Genomic DNA, 16,795 nt, shown 5'->3' with positions numbered 1-16,795 from the left:
AGGATCGCTTTGACCTCGTCATGCTTCTTCTTGAGCTCCTCAGTCGGATCCTCGTACGTGATCGGAGTGCCTTCCGCCATCTCGGATGTAGATGGCGATGCGGTTGATGTCGAAGATTGTCCCACCGGGCGTGCCGAAATGTGTTGCGGTCGAGAAACCCACCGGCGAGCAGCGACGGGCAACACGGTAGAGCCGGGAGGCTCCCGGGACTCGCGGCCGGCCCTGGTCCCTCCGAGCGACGGCCCACAAAGACTCGGCGCGCACGTCCGATGCTTCGGTGCAAGGGCGTGCCACCGACCTATACCTGGTCGGGAAGGTGTTGGATTGTGCCTCGCTTAGTTTCCTCGCATGGCATACACGTAAACATTAAATACGAGCCTCGATCGGCTCTCGGGTTATCCTGTGAATCGGCTCAAGGAGCCGATCCACCCATGATGCGTACGAGGTGTACGATCGGATGGTGGTCCTGCTTGATCAAAATAAAGCTAAAACGACCTACTACGATTTAGGGTTTTCACCGCATAATCGGAACATCCTACTCGTGATTGAGCCTGGCGGCCACGCACGGTGATCGTAAACCGACCCTAGACAAGGCCTAAAAACCAACACGAAGTTGATCCCCGGAACATCCTGTCTAGGGTTAGCAAACTACACCCTACGCGCCACTGGATTCTTAAACCCGTTTGTAAGGCCTAACTATGCAGATATTAAACTAATCCTTGAAGAACAAGGAGCAATCATAACGGATCGGATCTACTAAATAATAATCAAGCGGGGTGCCGCCCTTACACCCAAGATAGGTGTAAGGACGGCTAGATGTCTAGGGGTTGCACGACGACGAGCATATGATACGATGAACAATGCTAGCCCTAACACATCTATGATAACTACGTTGCTCGCCATCAACAAGGCTTCGGCGACGAGCAACGCATGAACAACGAATAAACGTGTACTTGCCTAGATCGCAAGATGCGATCTAGGCATCATGATGCTTACCCGGAAGAAACCCTCGAGACAAGGGAGTTGGCGATGCGCCTAGATTGGTTTGTGGTGAACGTGATTGTTGTTTATTTCATAAACCCTAGATACATATTTATAGTCCGTAGACTTTCTAACGTGGGAATAATCCCAACCGTGTACGAGCCAAACTCTATCTAACCGACACGTATCCTACTATGTTACAGATACACGGGCAAACTAGCCCAAATTTTGTATACAAGGCCGATTCATGTATTTCTTCTATGTATACTCTTCAAGCCCATCTCTAATCGCGGCCCACCTCTGATCCGGTCAAATTCTGGTGATAACAGATTCGTTTGGGCATTACAACATAATACATTGACCGTAATCCAACTGCGTCTATGACTAATAATCCACCTTCCGAACCCCTTCCAGTATTAAGTTGCAAGCAACAGATTATTGCATTAAGTAATATGTGTAAAGTAAACAATAGAATTACTCTCAGATAAAACATTATTGTTTTCTCCCTAGTAGGAACAATACATATACAATTTTAGAAGTTATTGTCACTCTTCTAGAAAACTAGATACATGAACCTACTATCGAGCATAAATACTCCCTCTTGGAGTCACAAGCATCTACTTGGCCAAAATATCTACTAGCAATAGAGAGCATGCAAGATCACAAATAACATATGACAAGAATATATAATCGATCTCAACATAGTATACAATATTCATCGGATCCCAGCAAACACAACATGTAGCGTTGCATAAGGATGATCTTGATCATGTAGGGCATCTCACAAGATCTAAACATGATGCACAAATTGGAGAAGACAACCATCTAGCTACTGCTATGGACCCATAGTCCAGGTATGAACTACTCAGACATCACTTCGGAGGCGGGTATGGCGATGTAGATGCATCCGGCGATGATTTCCGCCTCCGACAAGGTGTCGGGAAGAGCTTCAGAACCCTCCCAAGCTAGGGTCTGCAATGGCGACCGCGACGGAACTTTTTGTGGATGAAGGCTCGGGTGTTCAGGGTTTTCCCGAGATCGTGAATAAATAGGAGGAGAGGCGATATCGGTGGAGGCCAGGAGGCCTACACCACCCCTAGGCGCGGGCTAGGGCCAAGCCGTGCCTAGGGCTGGTTTGGCTGCCCTGCTGTCTTTCTTCGACCCCCCCCCTCTGTACTCTATCATCGTTACGAAAAAACATGACTTTGGCTTTTGTTTCGTCTAATTCCGAGAATATTTCCTGTACAATTTTTCTAACATACAAAACAACAGAATACATGGAACTTACACTATGGCATCTTGTTAATAGATTAGTGCCTAAAAATATATAAAAATGCAACGAAATATGAGCAAAACATATAAATTGGTGTAAAACAAGCATGGAGCATCAAAAGTTATAGATACGTTTGAGACGTATCAACGCATGCTTTTTTCCGACCGTTTAGTTTCTGGAGGGAGCAACACAAAACTCTGCTATATGTTTCCATCATCGAACATGTCTATTTCTTACCATGTTGACGTCAGAGGTGGAGAATGGCATGAAAGCCGAGATCTGTGTACTAGTAATGGTGGTTGAGTCTTTGCGTCGATATGGAACTTGCTTGGCGATTCAGGATTCGTAGCAGCGACATGCAAGTGGGGGCGACGACATAGGAGAGTTCAAAGTCTTACCTTTGATGGTGAAAATCCAAGGCCTGATTTTAATTGGTTGTGTGCGATAATATCTTTGTTGAATGCATTGTTTTTGAGAGCGGGGTCGTTCTTCAGGATGAAAACCTGAGATCTTTGATCGGGTGACGATGACGCTTGTGCACTGTTTTTTCATGGAAGCGTCGCTTTTGGAGAACTTGGACTTCAAATGTTGTCTTGGTGGTGTTTATGCTGCTGTTATAATAACTAGAACATTATAGCCAGACTTTTTTCTTTTTAGCTTTTTTTTATGTGTGGCTGCCATTTGGATTTTGATTTGTTGGAGAGGCCGAGTGTAATTAGTATCTTTGCAATATTAGTATATTTCTTTATCGAAAAATCTTAAATCATAGTTTTTTTGTGAAAATTCCAACACCTCAAATTATTTGACACCACAATATTTTTAGAAGCCACATCCTCCAAAAAATCGAGAAAAACTGAGCTGCCAAGCAAGGACTTTGCTGTTTGGCTAACTAATTTGTCTATTTCCATTTTCACATGAGATTACCCGACAAACGCGATATATCACGTAAAAACAACCCTAGTATATGAACATGCATGGAGATTATTTTATTTTTTTACATATTGCACCTTTTTAAATTTTAACACAAAATATTCTCAAGATCCTAGACCGCCTTTTTTTTTTTTTTTGGCATTTCCGGTGGCTGCTGCCATCAATACCTACCCTAGCCGTCTTGCGCAGCGATCTAGCTGGCGTGTGGTTGGTGTGTGCACAGGTGTGGAGTACCATTTTTGCGGGTACAGGTCGGTGTGCATACCAGGAGCCCCATGAACCGACACCCGTTACCGCCGCCGCCTCAGTTCCCCATCGGCCTTGCCACGACCCAACAACCTGGACACCCCGCGGGCCGCATCCCGGCCCGCGCTCAGCCCGGCCCATCTCTCCCGGGCCCGCCCGAGCGGCCGAAACGAAAACGAGAGACGACGAGCGCGCCGTCCGCCCCGGCCATTTCCCTCGCCAATTTCGAAACAGGTCCCGTCCCCAACCTTCTCACCGGATCCGTCACGCCGCTCGCCGCCCGCCCGCCCGCCAGCGACCGATCCCCACCGCCGCGATGCCGAGGAGGTGGCAGGTCTGGGACGGCCCCGACGGCCGCCTCGTCTGGGTCCCCGCCCCCGACTCCGACTCCGACGCCGCGCCGAACCCGCCTCTGCCTCCGCCGCCGCCGCGCGCCACGGGGACAGCCGCCGCCGCCGCCGCCGCTGCGTCCGAGGACGCCCCGGTCCAAGGTGCGGCCCATCGTTCTCTTACCCCCGCTTGGATTCCGTCGTAGAGATGGTATTTCGTGCTGACTGGCTGACTCCCATCTCCTGCCCCCGCGTTTCCCCGATCCGGAACCCTAGGCCGGGCCGCCGCCGACGGATGCCGCGTCGAGTCCATGGCCAACCTGCTCGTCCGAGGTACCGCATCATCCCTTCTCTATCCGGTCCGCTTTGCCAGCGTGACCACGCGCGCGCGTGCATCCCTGTCCTGGGTACCGAAATGGCCGCGCGCGTGCTCTGCCGTGTGTACCGTCTCACCGTTTGAGTGAGCCCAAACGATTCTGTCTAACTGGTGGTCGGCCTGTTGTTTCCGATGCAACCTGCAGCCCGGAAGGAGCTGCTCGAAGGTGACGGGGCGATCGGACCAACCGGAGAAGCAGGGAAGGGTGAGCTGTTCTGCACTGGATCGGGGAGATCCGTGTCTGTCAGCGAGAGCGCTATAAGGAGAGCCAGGGCGTTGGTCGGGGAGGAGGAGGCTAGTGTTAAGAAGAGAAGTAAGAGCTGCTTACCTGCCCAACTCTCAGTCTGCTTTGCTCGAACAGTTCAATTCTTGTTACCGTGTTTGGTAGCGTGAACTGGCCATCTTTCTGCATCCATTGTGCTGGGTTGACCAGTTTCTCTGTTTCAGAGCAACCCTTTGGCGATGTAGCTGATGCAGACGGTGAAATGGATGATTCATTTAGAGGTATATAAGACTTGCCTCCACCCACCTTTTTCTCCGTGCAGATAAGATTGGATGTTGCAACAGGAGCCGGAAAGTGCTTTGGTTTGATAGTTGTACGAACTGTATTTTGTCGAGATCGTGCAGTACAGACTAAGTCTTCTATCTTGTGAAATGTAGGTGCGCTGCGTAATGGTAGCATGACCCCGGTGTTCCAAACTGGATCAGGGAAAGCGGTCTCGCTGGGAAAGGACTCAATCCATAAGGCAAGAGCTATTTTACAAGGTAGGAAGTTCAGCTCCTGTTTACTTTCTATCTAAATGCTGGAAGTGCTTTGTTATCACTTATTTGTCCATGCTGACATATATATGGATCCGAGTAATTTAGGACTTGTTTATCCCCTGTACTGTTAGAAAACATGCCACAATTCACAAACGAGGCATAATATAATATGTATAGAACTAGCCAGATTTTCTGCAATTGCCGGACTATTTTTTATACCCCCTCCGTCCCAAAAAGGATGTTGCAGATTAGTGTCTAGATAATCCAAATTTAAACACTAAAAATATATTTGGATATGGCCAGCCTTTTGAGCAGGGTCCACCAAAGTGTTGTCTGTATATTTTTTCTTTGTGAGAGTTTCTAGTCTAATCTCCTTTTCTCTTGGCATTTTTTTGTTAAAACCTGTCACTTTTGTTGAACAATAGATGTTGATAGTGCCGCTGGTGCCGTACAACCAATGTTCCGTACTGGAATGGGTAGGTCGGTTCCTGTGAGCCGGACCTCCATTGATAAGGCAACGGCTGTTTTGGAGGGAAAAACAATTGCAGAACAAGGTCATTTTGATAAGAGTACGTTTTGGACAGTTTGATACAAACAAACAAGCATGCCTTTACCTTTTTAGTAACTGACCCCTCTGTCAGCAGGTGTGGACGGCATGGAACAGTTTCCATTGTTCCAAACTGGTTCAGGAAGAGCTGTATCAGTCAGTGTGGCATCTCTTCAGAAAGCGAAGTCTGTTTTTAAGGATAATAATACTAGCGGTGGTGAGTGTTGATTCTTTTCTATTCGATTTGACTATTGAGAGCTAACGCTTTTGCCTAATTATTGCGACACACACGCCTTTTTTGGTGTACTGATGGGATTTCTCTCCTATTAGAAAATGCGGAGAGTTTTGGAAGGCCTGACCAGCCTACAATGTTCCAAACTGATTCCAGAAGACCAGACGTGATCAGCGGAAGGTCCATTGAGAGATCTAGAGGTGCGGCAAAGGAGGGAGATACGGAAAAGAGTGGTAAGATTGGACTACCTGTGTTCCTTAAGAAAAATGCTTGGACTATCTGTCTTCCGATTTATCTAAATTCGGCTGCAATATAATTTCTAACTGGTTACTTCTTTGTGTAGGACATTGGGATACTGACTGCCAGTTCCCAATGTTCCAAACTGGATTAGGAAAGCCTGTTGCTGTGAGCCGCAGCTCAGTTCAGAAGGCAAAGGCAGTATTGGAGGGAGAAAAAAATGATAAAACCGGTAAATAAACATATGTTCTTATTATATTTGTTTAAAGATAGTTCACAAGATCACATCATTTTGCTCTGTTTTGTTTGAGATTCAGGACATGGAGATAATTGTGTCAGTGCCACAAATTTTCAAAATGAAACGCCAAGGTCTGTTTTGATGAGTAGCAGTTCGATCATGAGTGATAGAACTGTAACACCGAATGGGGATAGTGCAATGCAAGGTTTGATTTTCTGAAGTTCAGTGAAATATATTCTTGTTTTGTGCCTGTATGTTACCATCTATTCATAATTTGAACAGCATGAAAATACTATTACCGACATTTTTGATTTGCCTTATACCAAATAATCATTTTCGCCCACTCGAGTAGAGAAAAACCATGAGGCTGGCAACCACTTGCCGTTGTTTCAAACTGGGCTAGGGAGGTCAATTGCTGTAAGTAAGAGCTCAGTTAAGAGGGCAAGTGCAGTTCTGGAGCCGAGGAATATTGCAAAGGAATTGGAAGGTAAATTGCTATCTAAACGCACATCATGGTTTTTTAAGAAGTGTACTTTTGTTCATTTGTGATTATAATGAGCATTCATATTTACTGACAATGAAATTTTCTTTCTGTAAGATGAAGCTCATTTAGATGGTGGCTATGATACTCCAGTGTTCAAAACTGGAGTAGGAAGATCTATCTTAGCAAGAGAGAGCTCTGGAAACAAAGTACCAGTTATCTTAGAGGCCGAAGAAGCAGTAAAAAGTGGTAATTTCATGTTCTGAATTAAGAGTTCCTTGACATTGATTGAAACAGTAGATGTAAAGAACTTTTGTAGTCTGCACTGAATTAAACATTTGCCTCATATGTGCAAACCAGTAAATAATGACAATGGAGAAGCCTTTGTTGAAGACACATCATTCCAAGCTGGAATACAGATGTTTGTACCCCAACGTAGAAGTTCAAGCCATAAGGCTAGTATTCTGTTGGAGCAACAAAACTTCGGGGAGAAAGGTAGCTTTTGGAGAACTGGAGTCGCTGGGTTACACAGTGGGCAGTTTTTACATTTGAATTTGGAAAGTAACTTAGACTCCTTTTCCCATTCCTCTGACACATACAATAATCTTTTGAAAGGATATGGAGACCGTGGAAGTCAACTGCCAATGTTTCAAACCGGATCTGGAAAGTCGGTCTTGATTAGTGAAAGTTCAGTGCAGAAGGCAAGGGCTGTTCTGGAGGAAGAAGGCAATATAAACAAAGGTATAACAGCTTACCAAACTTTTCTGGGACTATTTCACCGATGCAGCAACTGCTACTTTATTTTCTAAAGAAGATTGTATAAACATTTAGCATGCATGTGTAATGTCTAGTGTCAAGATGTAGTCCTGTAGTTAATTTGTGGAGTACCAGCGTCATTGATAGGTTAGCTAACCATCAAAGAGTATGTTATATGCATTACTTGACTGGTGCGCTAATCCAAGGGTTTCCAATGCTTTTTAGTTGAAAACTAGACCAAGTTTACAAATTTTAAAAATCTAGCAATGAATCACCAATATGTACCTGATTAGGTTGCAGATTTCAATTGAATGATACACTTATTTATTGCTTATGATTTTAGAATGCACCATTCTTCATAGTATACAGATATAGGTGTTCAATAGTACGTACCAAATTTTAAGCATACGGTGTATGATCAGTGTGAGCAGTCCAATGATCTAGTCAGGCGTTGGAGTGGCATGTTGATTCACTTAATACCGGCAAAAGCTATTTCAAAAGGATAGTAATCTGTGTTTTGAGCATTTCCATTTGTACACACTTGCCATTTAAACAGTTCTGATCTTGAGTTGTATCTTGTCAGATACTCATAAGCTCCTTAACATGGACCAAAAGTTTACTGTCTTTACTTCACCTCTCAAGACAAGCTGTGCAAGAACAGTAAATATATCTTCAGTTGGCGTGTCTCGAGCTGCTTCTTTGTTGGGCTTGGAAGAGAATACCCTTTCAACACAATTTTTTGGACATGTGGGGGATAAACTAGGCACAAAAATAACTGTTGAGTGGGAAAATCCAGACCAGAGGCTTGATCTTGCATCTTGTACAACAGAAAATCAAGTGCACAAGGAACCACATTGGCCGTTTGAACTTTCTAATAACACAGTCTTTGATTCTGGTGAGCATTCAATCAGATTCAGTACCGCGGGAGGCAGATCAATGGCTATTTCTAGTGATGCACTTCAACGTGCGAAAAGTCTTCTGGGTGAATCAGATGTGGTTTCAACAAATAAGTCAACAGATAACTCTTTGGCAGCTGGTTGTAAAGATGAGATAACAAATTCAACCGTCGCCCCCAAAGGCGGTGGATCTGATTTATCAAAAATAAGTAGGGCCAGTGGAAAACCTGAAATAGCAGCATTTTCCCACCAAGGAATGTCTGACAGGAAGCACACTAGATCCTTTGGACATGCTGTACCTGATACCCCTGCGACTAATGAAAATGCTAATAGGTTTCATGGCGGGAGTCATTCAATCAGTGAAATTTCAAAGATTCCAAAGCCTTCTTCGAGGTTTTTATCTGAAGCTGACAATGCGGACGACTCTAAAGATAAGACACAACGACTCCATATGCCAGCTGGAGTGTTGGTGGACATTACTAATTTCATGGGTACACATTCTGGAAATATTGACCATGTTGCTAATGAGAAGAGAAGAATTGGGGGAAGAAACTCTCCGTCTCCATTTAAACGGCCCCGCTCATCCAGGTCCTTTGATCTGTATCCCTGTTAGCAAGTTATAAACTCCTTGATGCCATGCTTCTGATATGCCCTTGCTGAAAATGGTTAGGTTCATCGCACCTATAATCACCAGCAAAAAATCCTCTGCTGGTAAGCTGATTTCTGATACATAAATCAGCTCATTTGAAACCAATTCCTTGATTGGTTGAACTATTGTTCACAGGAATACCCAAGCTGCCACCATCTCAGACCACGTCCTGTCGAACAAAGCTGTCTGCATCTTATCCTTTTCAACATAAAAGGAAAACTTGGAAGGAGTATTTTGGCGGTCCTCCCTGCTTCAGTTTTTTGGTACAATACGGTTTAATCATTTCTGCAGGTAACCCATATTCCCACTTAAATGTTAACTTAAATCTTGTGACCAGACGGAACATCCAACAGATGAAGTGAAGCGCATGGATGCGAAAGGAGCTGAGAAGTACAAGTTTCATGATACGGATACTGGTGCAGAAGAATTTCAGAAGATGCTGCTTGCCTGTGGTGCTTCATTGACATACGCAACGAAAGAGTAGGCATCATTTGTGAACTGAATGGCATATATATATACATATTTCACTAGTCAACTGACTTTTTGTGGTCGGAAATAACACCCTATTTGCTTATTTTTACTTAAGAGGTGATATGTCTGACCATTACCTTTCCTGTTTCATCACTTGTTGTGTTGTTTTATTAAATCCATAATTTTTTCAAAACTACTTTTCATGGTCTCCTCTGCTTTCTTTCTGTTGCTGCACTGTGTGAAAATAAAACTATAACGATTTACATGTTCTTTGGACATACCATAGAGTTAGGCTAGAGATGCTCCAAATAATAAGTACATCCTAAACATCAAATCACTTCTTCTTCCTGTTTTAGATGGGTGAACAATCACCATAAATGGATCGTGTGGAAACTTGCTTCACTTGAGAGATGCTACCCAACTAAAGCTGCTGGCAAATTCTTGACAGTTGCTAATGTTTTTGATGAGCTGAAATATAGGTGAGATAACGGGCATGCCTTTTTTACCATTCCAATTGTATCGATGCATATAATTTAATTCATGAAAACTCGTGCATTTTAGGTATGACCGAGAAGTGAACAATGGCCACCGATCAGCAATTAAGAAAATTTTAGAAGGAAATGCTTTGCCATCTTTGATGATGGTGCTCTGCATTTCAGCTGTTTACTCCCATCCTGATGTAAATAACTCCAAGGGTGAGGCTGGCAGGAGAGATGAAAATGAGAACAGCATCGACAATAAAAGCTTGTTAGCTGCTAAAGTAAATGTGCCTGCACAAATTGAATTAACTGATGGATGGTAGGTGGTTGCATTCTCTTTATTGCTATGAGATTAAACTGAAAGATATCAGCAACTTTAGAGTGTTTGCCTTTTCACAGGTATGCACTAGAAGCGTCATTGGATGTGGCACTTTCAGAACAACTACAGAAAAGAAAGCTTTTTATAGGACAAAAGCTTCGGGTACAATTTTGTTTTCACCTTGTTGTTATGGAGACGTGGGGAGATTATATGACTCAATATGTGTTCCGTTTTGGTAGATATGGGGGGCTTCTTTGTGTGGTTGGACTGGGCCTGTGTCATTTCATGAGGTTTGCCTGCTCCTTGACCTTTATTGTCTGCAAACTGACAACCATATAATAAATTTCCTGGTGACTATTTTTTCCAGATAGCCTACCCCAACTTGCTTGGGAAAAAGGCTTTGATGTTGTTGTTGACTATTTTTTCCAGATATCAGGCACTGTCAAATTGATGCTCCATGTAAATGGCAGTTATCGTGCAAGATGGGATGATCCTTTGGGATTTTGTATGTACTTTAGTACAAGACTGAATATTTATTTCATATTGTTCTGCTTATCCTTTTTCAAACTGATAGATTCTCTTGATGATATTGTCCACATCTCAGGCAAGCATGTTGGACCCCCACTGGCGTTCAAGTGCATTAAAGCTTCTGGTGGCCGAGTCCCTAGGACACTGATTGGAGTTGCAAGGATATATCCTGTTCTGTATAAGGAGAGGTATACAACTGGATGCAAACTTAAAACATTACCATATTTGCTCCACTGGTCCATACTTAATAATTGCGTAATTCAGGTTGTCTGATGGTCGTTCTGTTGTGAGATCTGAAAGGATGGAAAGGAAAGCGCTACAACTGTACCACCAGAGGTACATATTTATGCCACTGAAACTGTAGGCAATATTATTCAACTGAATACACTGTATGTTCATCACACCTTAATCGGGAGTAGATTATCTATCAAGTGGACAATGTTCTCGAGAAGTTACCTGTACAAGTACGGTTATGTACCCAGTGTGTTAAAGCATATATCTTTTTAATAAACATTTAGACCAGGATGTTTTCTCCTTTTTGTTTAGAGATTATTTTCAGTTGCCTCTGTCCCTCGATTGCTCAAAAGTGACCTTTCCTCTAGTAAGTTTCATGCACCAACCAGTAGAACCAAAAGTCCTAACTGATGGATAAGGTTGGGCAATCCACATATACTCCAACATCCTCTACCACTGTAACCATTCTCTAAATAAATGTGATTACTGTCAGTTAGATTCATTTTAAGTGTTCCCTGCTACTATCCACAAATGCTACATATTTTGTATCTTCATGCATTATATTTTCGCTCATAATTAATATGCCAAGGTATTGAAGTAGTAATATGTCAGAATGTTGAAGAGGCCATGCACAGAAGTATTCTGAAATACATGTAGACACCATGGCCTACTGGTTTGTGTAGTGGTCACTGGTGATCAAGGTTATCCATATCGATAGATGGTGGTATCCTTTTCTTGTTGGCAGTATCGGATCCTAGAATTACTATGATACTATATTTCTCAATGCAAAATTAATCCAAGTATTATAAAAATAAATTAAGTAGATTATCTAGGACAGCTATGTAAAAGAAACATATCAATACTATGCACACACATTTTAAGTAGACTGCAGCATTGGGCATTTATGTGACCAGAATATTGTTGAACTTTGAATATAAGTCTATGCATACAGGCTGCAGTCCACTGCAGCACACAGCAAATGACTTCAAGATTTTAGTACCATGTTGGCCACGGGATGTATCATCGAGTTGTTGTTTATAATCATTCGCTTGCTCGTCTACACAATCTGCATGCGCAGCTCATTTGGATGAAGGCACACCGTGGTTTACGTTCTGGTTCTTTTTTCCTTGAAGTGGGCGATTCCAGCGATTTTACGAATTGGATTGTGATCCAGGTTATGGTCTGTATCGTTTCCCTCCACTTGTTAGGGTCCTAAGATCAATGCGATACCACGATATGTATCACGATGCTGATAGCCATGCTGGTGCTGGGTATGGTAAATCTGTCAATACAATTTAACTTGTCGGCAGCATTTTCCTGTTAAAAAAATTCGTGTATATATGCCCATGTCACATAGGATCAGTTGAACGCATTTAGGCTAGAGCCCTGAATTTGTGGAAGTAAATATATGGTAGTAGTTTTATGGTTCCTTTTGTTTTTAATCTGACATTAGCCCCTTTTTAATGCCACTGCGATAATTATTACATTGTCATGTAGAGTATCTAAGATCGCAGAAGACATTATGTCTGAACAAGATGAAAACTGTGGCAATTCCGATGATAGTGAGGAAGGGGCAAAAATTTGCAAAATGCTAGAGCGGGCAGCTGAGCCTGAAGTTATGATGGCAGGCATGACGTCAGAGCAGAGGATATCTTTCTCATCATATCAAGCAAAGCAAAAGGTATGCATAAACATCTCCTGCATCTATCAAATAGTACTTGGAACGTTGGAAAATTCATGCCATATATTGCAGGAAGCTAGGCAAAACGAAGTGGCTAAGAAAGTTGAGAACGCTCTGGAAGTTGCTGGCCTTAGTTCAAGAGATGTTACGCCGTTTGTGAAAGTGAGGGTGACAAGCCTTACTAAAAAAATCTCGGCTTCAAAAACCATCAACAAGGAAGGGCTAATAACAATTTGGAACCCTACTGAGAAGCAAGTACGGTACAATCATCTAGCAGCACATACATGTTGTAATCAATTTTATTCTCCATCGAAAAGAGAAGACAGACTATTTACTTATTTAGTGTTATATCATTGAAACAAGCTATAAGTGTTGCCTCTTCTTTTCTTATGGTTAAAAATAATGTACTTATGATCTACAAGAAATTAACTTAAATCTTATTCATTTAATTATGTCTACTGACAGAAAGCCGACCTGGTGGAGGGACAAATTTACTTAGTCACAGGACTGGTGCCTTCGTCCTACTGTACTGGTAGTCTTTACTTGCATGCTAGAGGATCATCTACCATGTGGAAGCCATTAGCGTCGGCACAGGCTGCGGATTTTGAGTAAGAGTCCACTGCTAGTATGCTTTGACTGTATTGTTCAAAGTTAACATGCTTCTTTTTGCAGACCATTTTTCACCCCACGTAAGGCGGTTGAGCTATCATTGTTTGGTGAGGTACCGCTTGCAAGGTTAGTCTAGTTATCCTGTAGAAAGATGATATGTTAAAACCTGCCAATCTGGTGTCGTTGTATTAAACCTCCTAATGAGTACCATTTGTTTCTTGCAGTGAATTTGACATTGCAGGCGTCGTTTTGCATGTTGGCGATGTTTATTTATGTAGCAGCCAGAAAAGACAGTGGCTCTTTTTGACAGATGGATCTAAATTTACCTCAGCACAGCACTCCGCAGAGCAAGATGATTGTCTTCTAGCAGTTAGCTTTTCTTGCCGAATTGCTGGCGATGACTCTGTTTTTTTCAGTCACGCCCTTTCTGGAAATACAGTATGTCATCTCAGATTGTGATGCCTACATTTCAAGTTTGAATTTTATTGATCCCTTAATGCATCATCATAATATTGAAATGTTTGCACTAAACAATACCTCATGAAATTCAGCGCGTAGACTTTTGAGGACTGTAGTACTGTATTGCCAGCATTTTTTTTTGCAGTGTCTACTTTGTTGTTCAACTTTATACATTTATAAAGAAGATGCAACTTCAACTAACTGTATCTCTGTTGTTCAGGTTGGTTTCAGTAATTTGGTCAAGCGACAGAAAGACCAGATGAGTCGCATATGGGTAGCTGAGGCAACAGAGAGCTCTACCTATACTATTTCTCACGAGATCTCAAAAAAATCGCATCTTAAGGAAGCTGCCATTTGTGCCGAAAAATGGGCTTCAAGTTCTCATTCTGTAAGATTCTTCACATTACTAGTTTACTATACATTAGAGAGATCACATATTACTGTGACAAGTAACGATGGTCGTTATGACTTGCTGTTGTCTTGATATATGAATGACCCCTTTCAGAAAATTCAGCAGCTAAAGGAAAGGGTTTTATGCATCATTGGAGATAGTGGTGGCTGAAGTACTATGAAATAATGAACGCTGGAGTTCTACAGATTGACTGTCCTCGCTGGAGGTGGTGGGTTCGGGGCTTCCAGCACAGGACCATGATGGAGTTTGTGGCAGTGGGATGCTCATTGGTAGAAAAGGTATGCGACAGGTGGTCACAATGATGGATGCCTACTGACAATATCTATATATTATTGCTCAGGTACCGTTGTTTAGGTCACATTGTCTGTAGCTGGATATTTTTGGACTCCCACAACTAGTTATTCATTTCCCCACATTTGCCAACTAATACTTTGGATGTGCAGGGATTGCGATGCAGAACATTTCTGATCAACTGAGGCTTGTAGAACACTATTTTCCTTGACTGAAAGGCACATGGTGGATACTCAAGATGATGGCATCCTTGTGGAGTTTGAGCATAACCCCTCTGATGTCTTCCCTACAACTAGCCTTTGCAACCTATTTCAATGCTCTAATGCCCTTCCCTTAGCTATATATCTATTAGATGGCTCGCGTGGCATCTGAGGAATGGCATCCCTTGTGCATCCCAAGCAAGAGTGACAGCCTTATTTCTTGTTTATTACTTGTGCCATGGGCATTTGGTACATAGGGAACATTGTTAGGCAGGGCTGCCAACCAAGGATTGCTTGTAATTATCTGGTGTGTTTATGATTGTTCTCATTGTCATTCTGTATGTCCTCTGGCTTCCTCTGAATGATGAATGGCGCTGATGTATTTATGATTGTTACCTCATCAGCTCCAAATTTCAAGTGAATATTTGAAATTTTATTGTTTGTAGTGGAACTTTAAAGTGATCATGATTTGCAAGAACACATCTATTCAGGCTTTTTTGCTGGGTCACAACCCCCTGTCATGGTACTCCGTTATTGACTTAGTCCGTGTAACTAAATAAAGCTCATGTACAACATGTAAGCAAATCAACTGAGTAAATGGCTTGACTTAGTGCAATATCGTGCAAAATAGAAAACATTACTAGGCCCATTGCTTGTAATTATATACTGTATTTATGGTTGTCGAATTTTATCATTGGGACGTGGTTTAGTTTCCTTTGAGTGAGTTTTTTTTTTTTTTTTTTTTGCAAATTCAACTGCTGTTGTTAGTTTGAAGAAATGTAACTGATGTACCACTAGCAGAAGGCTGACCTTCGTGAAGGCCTGTTCATGCAATGCGGAGTGCTCTCGTGTTGACACATGTAGCATGTGAAGTGTTAACGCGTAATGTACTTTCAAGTGTAACAAGTAGGTGTACTCACAAGTATACAAAAGTGTAGCGAATACTGAAGTATAAAGTACAAGCTATACTGAAACAGAAGTAAAATGTATATAAAAACAATACGAAAGTACAAACCTTACTGAAACGGAAGTACAAAATACATTAAAATACCTGAAGTACAAGTACAGTTATAACCAAAGTACAAAGTGCAAAGTACACCAAAAGTACACTTGCAATAGTTTTGAAATTACAGTTCACGAAATGATGAGGACATCCCTACTATACTACTACCTCCGTCATTGCAAGATGAAGATGAAGCTGCTGTGAAGCTCAAGTCCAATGAAGTTAGGATTGGACCTATTACAAGGGTTTATGCGAAGCTACTTAAACAACAGGTGAACTTGTTCCTAAACGATACTTTGATTGATTGATTGATCAGGTATGAAGAGGAGACAAGCATCGCACGAGGAGGAGAGGAGCAGCTGGACGTGAAGATGGACGTGAAGCTGGACATGGAGCTGGACATGAAGATACCCCATGGACGCGCGAGGGAGGAGCGGGAGGCATGCGCGAGAGGAGACGCCACAGTCCAGGCCGGCCCAGCATCCGGTCAGACCGGCCGCCACGCCGGTGCGCCCGGTCCCTGGCCCGGTCCAACCGGGCGGCACGCCGGATCCGTCCCGGCGCCAACCGGGCGCTACGCTGATGCCAACCGGGAGAGATACTGCAGAGCACTTCCGCCACCCGGTCAGCACCCGGCGCCAGGTCCGGTTTGAACCGGACCGGCCGGTCCCAGGCCCGGTCGACCGGCCCCCAGACCGGCCGAGTCCGAGTCTGTCTCGACCAGATCTATTCTGGGTCGGTTATTTTCGTATTTTTTCGACCCGAGGTCGTCCCGGACGCCTATATAAGTGCCCAGGACGCCCCCATAATAGCTTTAGACCACGTTTAAGATAAACCCTAGTTCTTAGTTGTTTGCTATGCAAAACTATTGAATCCCAACTCTCCAATTTATTGCGATCTGGAGTTTTATGCTACTGAAAGTTTGTGTGATCTGCTGTTCTATTGGGGATTAGAAGATTGCAATCTACCGCTTCGTGGTCGGCGGCTACGTGCGCAAGTGTGTGGAGTTGCGAATATCTTGCAGGGTTGAGAGCTGTTGCATTAGCGATAGGAATCAATCGAGAGACTTCGTCGGCGTCATACAAGTTATCCTCCTCATATCATCGATTCCATCCGCTGCTACTATCACGTGTTCATCACCATCTGTCGCTTACTGAGAAGATCGGGCAACCCTTA

General features: G+C 43.1%; 1 protein-coding gene across 4 annotated transcripts; it reads left to right on the top strand.

Annotated features, from left to right (window-relative positions):
* The first annotated feature begins 4,289 nt into the window (after positions 1-4,289).
* LOC124661677 (protein BREAST CANCER SUSCEPTIBILITY 2 homolog A-like) lies at positions 4,290-15,000 on the top strand. Of its 4 annotated transcripts, none has more exons than XM_047199556.1 (31): positions 4,290-4,448; positions 4,583-4,639; positions 4,796-4,900; positions 5,323-5,451; positions 5,542-5,661; positions 5,775-5,909; positions 6,020-6,145; positions 6,231-6,356; positions 6,504-6,638; positions 6,750-6,881; positions 6,993-7,127; positions 7,248-7,373; positions 7,972-8,872; positions 8,955-8,995; positions 9,069-9,196; positions 9,271-9,413; positions 9,761-9,883; positions 9,966-10,202; positions 10,283-10,364; positions 10,442-10,492; positions 10,632-10,707; positions 10,807-10,918; positions 10,995-11,066; positions 12,462-12,645; positions 12,718-12,900; positions 13,111-13,253; positions 13,318-13,380; positions 13,479-13,692; positions 13,934-14,101; positions 14,219-14,465; positions 14,569-15,000. In XM_047199556.1, the coding sequence occupies exons 2-30, from the start codon at positions 4,621-4,623 to the stop codon at positions 14,273-14,275; spliced, it is 4,266 nt and encodes a 1,421-aa protein (XP_047055512.1). In that variant the 5' UTR covers positions 4,290-4,448; positions 4,583-4,620; the 3' UTR covers positions 14,276-14,465; positions 14,569-15,000. The 4 variants fall into 4 exon arrangements, with proteins under 4 accessions (XP_047055512.1, XP_047055511.1, XP_047055510.1 ...); XM_047199555.1 differs by having other exon boundaries at positions 5,323-5,466; positions 14,219-14,403; XM_047199554.1 differs by having other exon boundaries at positions 5,323-5,466.
* Positions 15,001-16,795: the final 1,795 nt, after the last annotated feature.

The sequence above is a fragment of the Lolium rigidum genome, chromosome 6 (assembly GCF_022539505.1).
Source record: "Lolium rigidum isolate FL_2022 chromosome 6, APGP_CSIRO_Lrig_0.1, whole genome shotgun sequence".
Classification (NCBI taxonomy): domain Eukaryota; kingdom Viridiplantae; phylum Streptophyta; class Magnoliopsida; order Poales; family Poaceae; genus Lolium; species Lolium rigidum.
Note: the sequence above shows the minus strand (reverse complement) of the source record. Positions and strands in the feature narration are given on the sequence as shown.